Source organism: Lotus japonicus, chromosome 5 (assembly GCF_012489685.1).
Source record: "Lotus japonicus ecotype B-129 chromosome 5, LjGifu_v1.2".
In the NCBI taxonomy this organism is placed as follows: domain Eukaryota; kingdom Viridiplantae; phylum Streptophyta; class Magnoliopsida; order Fabales; family Fabaceae; genus Lotus; species Lotus japonicus.
Genome location: NC_080045.1, coordinates 54815452 through 54824392, shown reverse-complemented (window position 1 = coordinate 54824392; position 8941 = coordinate 54815452). Strand labels below are relative to the sequence as shown.

General features: G+C 43.8%; 1 protein-coding gene across 1 annotated transcript; it reads left to right on the top strand.

Annotated features, from left to right (window-relative positions):
- Positions 1 to 1367: 1367 nt before the first annotated feature.
- On the top strand, positions 1368 to 8928 carry LOC130719805 (probable inactive nicotinamidase At3g16190). The gene is made up of 6 exons (XM_057570412.1): positions 1368 to 1448; positions 1634 to 1774; positions 1857 to 1967; positions 2194 to 2432; positions 7769 to 7884; positions 8676 to 8928. Exons 1-6 carry the CDS (start codon positions 1368 to 1370, stop codon positions 8747 to 8749), a joined length of 762 nt encoding a protein of 253 aa, XP_057426395.1. The 3' UTR covers positions 8750 to 8928.
- The last annotated feature ends 13 nt before the right edge of the window (positions 8929 to 8941 follow it).

Here is an 8941-nt window from a genome sequence, read left to right as displayed (position 1 = left end):
CTTGCACTGTTAAATAATGACATAGCTATTGTTGTTTATTTTAGCATTGATGACACCTTTTCTGGTTACGACATTTAAGCTTTTTTTTTCTTGTCCACTGCGCTCCAATTTAGAAAATGCTAAGTTGCTAAAATCAGCTTAAATACATTCTATAGAGCATGATGAGCGAGGAAGGAGGTTAGCTCAGGTTTCTTAAGCAAGTTAGTTTAGTTAGCTAGGAATTGGAGTTTGTTAGAACCATTATAACAGCTTTGTTAGGCTACTTGCAATGGCCCTGTTGAATGGGGATTGAATAACTGATTCAACATGTTGAATGAACAGTAAATTGGTCGCACTCAATACACATGGCAAAATCTCATTAGTTGTTGTGATTTCCAGATTCTTATCTCATCCTAATTATTTGGGGTAAATTAATTTTTTTTCACAAAAATTTATCTTTATTTTGTCTATAAATAGAGACATGGTTCATTTGATTTGAACACAGAAAAAAAAAAACGAATTTTTTCAGAAAAAAAAAATGATTCATGTGGATTACTAACCCACAACTTGATGGACCAATATGATTTTTTATAAATAAAATATAGAAATTCTAACCAATTTATCTTCAATGTGATTGGACGATGAATTATTTAACCCATATTTTCTCACGGGTCATTTAGACAACACTTTAGAAAAAATAGAATGTGTTGAGTAGTTTATAAATAAAAGAACTCATACACCTAATATTTAAAGTTTCAAGTGAAAGATGTAATGTGCCATAGAATGTGTTGAGTAGTTTATAAATAAAAGAACTCATACACCTAATATTTAAAGTTTCAAGTGAAAGATGTAGTGTGTCCTGGTAGTTTTAATCATCTCGTATGGCCCAACACAATGAATCATATACTATATACTATTTCCGAAACCAAAAAGTGGCAACTCCAACAATTGTCACCAATTCATTCTATGTTTTTCATCATAAGTTTTTTTTTCATACTATAATTAGTAGGTAGGTGATGTCATATTTATATTTTCTGATTTTTTTAGTTATTTAAATATTAAATAATTGTATATTTTCGAAAATAATTAATATTGCATTTAATAGTTATTTTTTTAAAGAACATTTAATAGTTATTTATGACATTAAAATAGTTAACAAAAGTCAATTGTGACTTTTTTTTTTTAAATGGTTTTGATATCTTAATTTAAAGTATAACAAAAAAAATTTAAACGTAAGCATAACAAATTACAAAAAAAAGGAAATCAGTAACAACGATTAGAGAAAAAAACTTAAATGTGTCACATACGTTTTAAAAAAATAAAAATAAAAGAAAAAAATATGAAAATGTGTGTTATATATCGATAAAATTCTCTTATTCCATCCGTCCATGCCGCGGATCAATACTAGTCATAAGTCACATCCCTTCATGATAACTCTGATAATATCTGCAATAAAAACAACACTCAAGGTCTCAAGCATTGAACAAACTGCAGATTTCAAGCTTCAACCACCTTCATTTCTCAAGCTGACACGCCCAATTTGAGTTATCGGTAATTCCTTCTCTTCACCATTATTTCTCTATCACTTTCTTGTCTTTTATCCTTTTTTTTCTTGCCCCACTAATCTAGGTTTCTTGTGAAGCGCCCTGTGTAGTGGAATAATATATATACTAAGCGACCCAATTGGCCGAAATCGTTGTCACAACGCTCAAAATCTGGACTTGGTGAAGGAGTCGACCCTTTGAAAATGGCTGAGGATTGGAAACACACAGCTCTTCTTGTCATCGACATGCAGGTAGATACTAGTTACACTCTGTCTCTTCCCAATGTTGTTCTTGGAGAAATTAAATATTCTCTCTGTAATTTTGAGCTTGCAGAAAGATTTTATAGAAAGAGGTCCTGTGCTACTGAAAGGAGGGAAAGATATTGTCCCCAATGTGATTAAGGCTGTGGAAGTTGCCAGGGAGCGTGGAATTCTTATAGTTTGGGTAATAACTCTTTATTCCCTCTCTGAAAGTGTATAAAATTAAGTTCATTTTAGTTTTCATAATTCCTTAGGTTTTCAATTTTATGTACACTTTCACCTATGCTCAACATGTTAAAGAAATGAAGAAAAATACTTATATTCACTAGATGTCTTGTGTTGTTGATATTTAAGAAAATAGTTCTGTAATTGTTGAGTGACTTGAGTCATGTCTCTCAAAATAATTCCAGGTTGTACGCGAACATGATCCCTTAGGAAGAGATGTTGAACTCTTTCGTCGTCATCTATATGGTCCAGGGAAAGTTGGTCCAACCTCTAAAGGAAGTGAAGGCGCAGAATTAGTTGATGGGTTGGTAATTAGAGAAGGGGATTATAAACTGGTGAAAACCAGGTTTAGTGCATTCTTTTCTACACACCTTCATTCAGTCCTTCAAGGAGCTGGAATTAATAGTTTGGTGGTCACGGGTGAGTAGGTGTTTTAATGTTGTATACGAGTTTGCAGTTTTATATTCATGTGTAGACTTAATATAGCTTTATTTGTAGGTGTTTGGACTGGGCGAGCCCCTAGAGGGGCAACGCCCAGCATGTATCCCGCCCGGAGGCGGGGCCCTGACCTTCAGATGGGCCTTGACCTCGGAGGCCCAATTGGCCCAATAGGTAGTACCCAAGCTCTATAAATAGGAGGTAGTTATCAAGTGTAGGGGACTTTTTGGCTCATTTGATGAAATAACACTCGAAATTCAGCACTCTCTCTCACTCTCATTCTCTCTTAGCACAATCCCTCTACCTCTAGGTACTATGCCTCTCTTCAATGTTCATTCCCAGAACATTTGGCGCCGTCTGTGGGGACTGGCGATGGAGCTGGACCTTTTGTCGGAAACGCGCGACGAGGTGCACATTCGGGAAACAGCGATGAAGCAGCGCGTGGCGGCAAAGTTCAACAGCAGGGTTCGCGTCCGAGATATGCAGGTCGGCGACCTGGTCCTCAAGTGGCGATCGGGAGCCCCGGGGAACAAGCTTACTCCCAACTGGGAAGGGCCCTACCGCATTATTAAAGTTCTTGGTAATGGGGCCTATCACTTAGAAGAGCTTGATGGAAGGCGGTTACCTCGATCGTTCAATGGTTTGAACTTGCGCTACTTTTATAGTTGATCGCAGGCGAGAAAGTGAACAAGGCGGAATCGCCGGAGCCAGATATCTTTAAGATTTTCCGAAGTGTTTTCAAATTCTCCAATGTAATGCAATAACAAGGCGTGCTCTTTTTCTCCGAAAGGAGTTTTTTAATGAGGCGCTCCATCAATAAAATAAAACGAAAATTCACGAAATTCGTGTCCAAAAATTCCAGGGATTCCCTGACGATCGGAATTGCCGATCGACATAAAGAATTACGGCGATCACTAAGTGGGACAAGCTTGATCCCCAAAGGGGCTTGCTGGAACCCTGAAGGTTGTGGCGATTCCACAAATGGCCTTTGACGCCTGGGAATCACCCTCCGGAAAGTCTGACGTGATCGCCGGTCCCGTAAACGATGTGCTGGGTAAGTCTCGCCAGAATACGACGAGCGCCGTTAACTAGGCAAAAGTCTTGGGACCCCCAAATGGCCATTGGGATCCAAGCATTGTAAGCCCCGAGCGGGCAAAGCCCCGGGCGAAGTCCTCGAGAATGGAGGCCGTTTCTTCCTATTGGGGAAAAACGTCTAAAGTCTTGGTGGTGGAATACCAAGCAACAAGTCCTAGTTAAAATTAAGGCACGAAATCGTTAGGCGTAATTCAATCATATGACGCGTGAAAAATAGCGCAAGATATAAGGTCGGCGAATGAATAAGGTGGAAGGCGAGTGCTCGGTCACTCAGGATGTTGAATATTTTACTACTCTGGCGTGTTGAGGGGTTAAACTATGAAACTTATTCTTAAATTTTTTAAGCCATAAGAAGGCGGCGACTAAAAAGTGTACAGCGGAAGCATTCCAACATGATTTACAAAATATCCAACGGCGGTATAAAAAGCTATGGCGAAGGGTTGCTTAAACATAGACGAATGGCGGAAAAGTACACTACAAGGTGACAGTAAGAGCTAAAGTAATGTTAAAATTACATTATTCATTGTTTTCTTTCTCCTGTTCTTCTTCTTCCTCTTCTTCTTCAGTCGCTGTCCAGAGGTGTTGGTCAATCAGGGGAGGATCGTCGGGACCAACCAGTCCTTCGGCGGTTATCTCTTTCATTACTCCCATGGCGCTAAAGTCAAAGTTCGGGTACAAATGTTGGGCCTGATCTTTGGCGAGGTAGAAACCGCGCTCGCGGTTGTCAAGGGCGATGTCAGCGGCTTGTTCCCTCGCCTCAGTGGCTTTGGCCTTCTCCGTCGCCAGCTCGTCCTCTAGTCTTTTGATCTTTGCCAGTTGGGAAGCAATCTCAGCATCTTTCGTGGCGAGGGCCTCGGCATGAGTTTCGGTCGCTTTCTTGATCTCCTCGGACGTAGCCTGCATCACCGCCTCCATGTCAGACTTCGCCAAGGCCAAGGACTCCGCAGACTTTTTCTCTTGCTCCGCCAACGCCTTCTTCACTAACTCCAGCTCAGCGCGCAGTATGGCAAGCTCTGACTCCTTAGCAATCAGTGCCTCGCCTCGGGCGATCAAGTCCTTCTCAGCTTGCTCTTTTTCCTTTTTGCAAGCTTGAAGGCTTGCATCAAGCTCATCTGCTTCTTCCTTCATCAGCGCCAGCTGATCCTCCAGCTCGCCGATTTTAATCCCCGCCGTGCCAATCATCTTGTCGGCATAGACTTTGTCTTTTCCTGCCTGCGTCGCCAGTTTGTCGAAACGCTTTTCCCAAGCAGCGGCGGCTTCTTGATGCTTAGCACTTTCGGCCTTCAACCGCTCAGCTTCAACGGTGGCAGCATTGAACTTCTCAAACGCGTGAGCAAAGATGCACCCAGCGCGTAGGAGGCAAGCAAGAGTCTCCTCCTTGGTGTCATTAAGGCCCCGACTCAAAACTTCTTTTTCTATGACGTCACGGTTAAGACCAGCAAGTAAGAATTCTGAGGGTTCAATGGCGTTGGGGAGCATATTATAATAGCTTGAAGAACCGACCTCGGGAGCAGGGGCTTGTTCAATTTGAGCCGCTTCAGAGGTAGTGGCAGCGCCAGGACAAGATTTTTCCCCTTGATGAGGCGGGGAAGGCATGGAGCCCGCATCATGTGTTGAGGGCAGGCTAGGAGGCGCATCTTGGCGAGGGGGAGACTTCGGGGTTTCATTTTCTTTTTCCTTCTCTCCAATAGGAGTGTCGGAAGACGCAGCAGCTTTTGTGACGCCGGCGGAGGCGGCTGTGGCGCCAACAGAGGACTCAGCGGCAACAGCAGCGGTCGCACCGGCGGTGGCAGGAGTAGAAGCTGGTACGGTGGTTGGCTCGATAGCCGCGACGACGGAGGCTTCAGTGACATTTTTACCTTTAGGCGCAGCAGCAGTGGTGGGCTGAGCGCCAGGGTTGGATGTGCCGGCGCCGGAGGAGGCTTTGACCAATCTTCTCCTCTTGGGAGCTTTGGTGCTCTCGGCTTGGTTCTCAGCACCGCCCCGTTTTTTCGCGTCGCCCTCAGTGTTGAATTTTGGGGAAAAGCGAGCCATTCTCCTCTCGCGGGCCTTCAGGAGCTCGGCGTTCGTGAAATTCATATCTTCTGTAACAATAAAAAATACGATCAGTGACAACATAGGAGACGAGAAAGGAAATGTCAATAATAAAAGTGAGTTATGGGCAACCTAAGTATTTGGGAGTTCTTGAGAGGTCAGCGCCCTCAAGGACTGTTGTGCAATCAAGGATGGGAAGTGGGGCAAGGAGATTAAGAAAGGCTTTGTCGTTGGCGGACAAAGATTCCTCTGAAGGATCGGTGATCCCATTGGGCTTCTCCGTCCAGTAAAGAGGAAAAAGGGCGGTCCCGTCTCTAAGGGTGAATGCCTCTGGGTAGGCGGGATGAACCGCCACACGGATGTACTTCCGTGCGAAGGAGGACTTCGCGTTACTTTTGTGGGGATGCAAGCACTTCCGGCCGGCTCGGGCCTTCAAGGAAATCCATCCTTTGTTTTTGATGGACTTGGGGTCGACGTCGTAGAGGTAGAAGAAACTGGTGGGGGATGGGGCGATGCCGACAGCGGCGCTTAAGATTTCAAAACATCGAATGAAGGCCCAGGCGTTAGGGTGGAGTTGGCAGGGAGCCGCGTTGATGTCGCGGAGGACGGTTTGGACAAAGGGCGAGAAAGGAAGCCTGATTCCAAGCTCGCTAAACATGTATTCATACGCAAAGAAAAAATGGGATCTCTTTACGTCGCCGTCTGGCTTATGAAGCCAGGGGCGGTCCCCAGGACTGCAAATCCAGATCCTGAGTTTCGCGCTAAACTCATCGTCATTCGACAAACCACCCAGGGAGTTCACGAACTGCACGATGAGATCGCTGTTCTGGAAAATAGAAGGTTGGTCTATAGCCTCGTGAGTGGGGGCTATTTGGACTGGAAGGGGCAGAGTGGCGTAGGTTTTTAGTCGGTAAGGTGGGATCTCCGGGGCCTCTAAACGGAGGCCGCCGGCGGCGGTGGCATCAGGGTCGCTTCCGGAGGAAGAAGAGGAGTGGTTAGGGGAGGTAGGGCTTGAAGCCATTTTTAGAAGACAGTGAAGTGAAAGAAAGGAAAAGATGAGTATATGTGTGATGCAAAGATAAGGACAGTGGGACTCACCGGAGTAGGATGTGAAGAGTGGGTAGCGGAAAGGGTGATAAGCGACGGCTCCGGAGCGGAAATGGGCAGAGGGAGTTTGGTAAGCGATTAGGGAAGTAAAGAGGGGTCTCGGAAAGGGATGACTGTGGGGAAGAAGGGTTTTTATAGGGGAAGGGGAGAAGCTAGAAGGGTGACGCGTGTTGGACGCGTGTGGAAGGTTGGAAGTCATGATGGTTTTGGGGAGGTGGGTCGCGTGCAATGGGGAGTTACTGCGCACGATGGGACGGTTATGAAAGGTGAAGTGACGGTTCCGGAGAAAGAGGGAAATTGATGTAACCGACACATCACGTGGGGCAGCCACGCGAGGCAGATAGAGATTTGAAAGGGTTTTAAAATAAGGGAAAGCGCGAAAAGCCTCGCCACTATAAGGATCAAACACCATCGCCTGACGGGTGACACCAACAACAAAGTTCAGTCGCTCGCCGGGGTTACCGCCAGTCAATGATTGAATGATCAGCACATGACCCATGCCTGCCACCTTTCCCGCCGGCGAACGATCATACACCTGCTCCAACTTATCGCCAATACGAAGTAATCGTTCTCGCCGCTTGTGGACTTGTGGACTTGCCAGCTCGGATTGCTCGTCAAGTCAGTGGACTGGGTAACCGAAAATGCTAGTTTCCTTTTGCTCACGCCATGTTGGCGATATAGTTTACTTCTCTTTTCTCAAGCCATGTTGGCAGTGCAGATTCCGGTGTACTGTAAGACATATGTAAAAGCATTTAAAAGACACACTTAGCTCTCATACCTCGAGCTCGGTGTCTTGTGGACTAGTGGACTGGGCGAGCCCCTAGAGGGGCAACGCCCAGCATGTATCCCGCCCTGAGGCGGGGCCCTGGCCTTCAGATGGGCCTTGACCTCGGAGGCCCAATTGGCCCAATAGGTAGTACCCAAGCTCTATAAATAGGAGGTAGTTATCAAGTGTATGGGACTTTTTGGCTCATTTGATGAAATAACACTCGAAATTCAGCACTCTCTCTCACTCTCATTCTCTCTTAGCACAATCCCTCTACCTCTAGGTACTATGCTTCTCTTCAATGTTCATTCCCAGAACAGTGTTCAAACTCCAAACTGTATCAGGCAAACTGTCTTTGATGCTGTAGCATTGGACTACAAACCTGTAACTGTTATTGTTGACGCCACAGCGGCAGCGACACCTGACATTCATCTTGGTATGTATTTATCACCTTCTAGAAATCCTTGCATATGGTAGGAACTTTATTTTGATAACCATCTATTAAAGACCTTCTCTGCCATAGATATTTACGGAAAAAATGGTCAGAAAACTAGTGTGATCAGCTTACCAATGTCGTATTTTTAAATTTTTGTGTTGTGATGGGAAGAGTATCCAGTAGTTCCAAATATATTATTCATTCATATGCCCAAACCCAGGAGTTTAAGCAGAGAGATATAAATCTCTGATCTTTGTGAAGTTATGTTGCGCTTAGTTTGACTTATGATTACTTGGGTTTGGCCAATTTACAAGTTAAACAAGTGTCAGAAATTTAGAGATTAAGGAGTTATTTGACATTGAAGATGTGTAATTTAGTTCTTATAAGAGTGTATAGTTGTAAATTGGAAATCTATTCATCATGAATGATTACATCAAATTTTAACTGTGAGTAAGTTGGTATTGGCTTATGGAAAGGATTTTTTCTGTTCATAATTTTCTACGAGTGGAATATAATCCATTCATAAAAGTGGTGACATGTTTCACGAGGTGAGGACATTACTGTTGTGAAGATGAAATTTCTTGCTTTCTCCTTTGAATTAACATGGTTACACTGGTTATATACTTTTTATGCTGTCATGCTCCACAATTCTTTAAACCCATTTCCTTTGTGGATATGTTTTGATATTCTAGGTTCCCTCAAGGCAGGGAGATTTTTTGTTTTTTTTTTAAATAAGATTGTGATCAAATTTTATTAGATGGTAATGAAGGCTAACATCTGGGTGGTTTCAGCCAATGTGTTTGACATGAAAAATGTTGGAGTTGAAACCCCAACATTACAAGAGTGGAGCGAATCCAAAGCTTGATCTGTATCAACCGTCCCTGTGGTGTTCAATTCCAAGACTCAAAAAGTGTTGATGCCTTTTGTCAAGTTAAGCTGTAAAGTGAACTGAAACTACTTATATTGCAGTACTTGATTCTTGCACTGTTAAATAATGACATAGCTATTGTTGTTTATTTTAGCATTGATGACACCTTTTCTGGTTACGACATTTAAG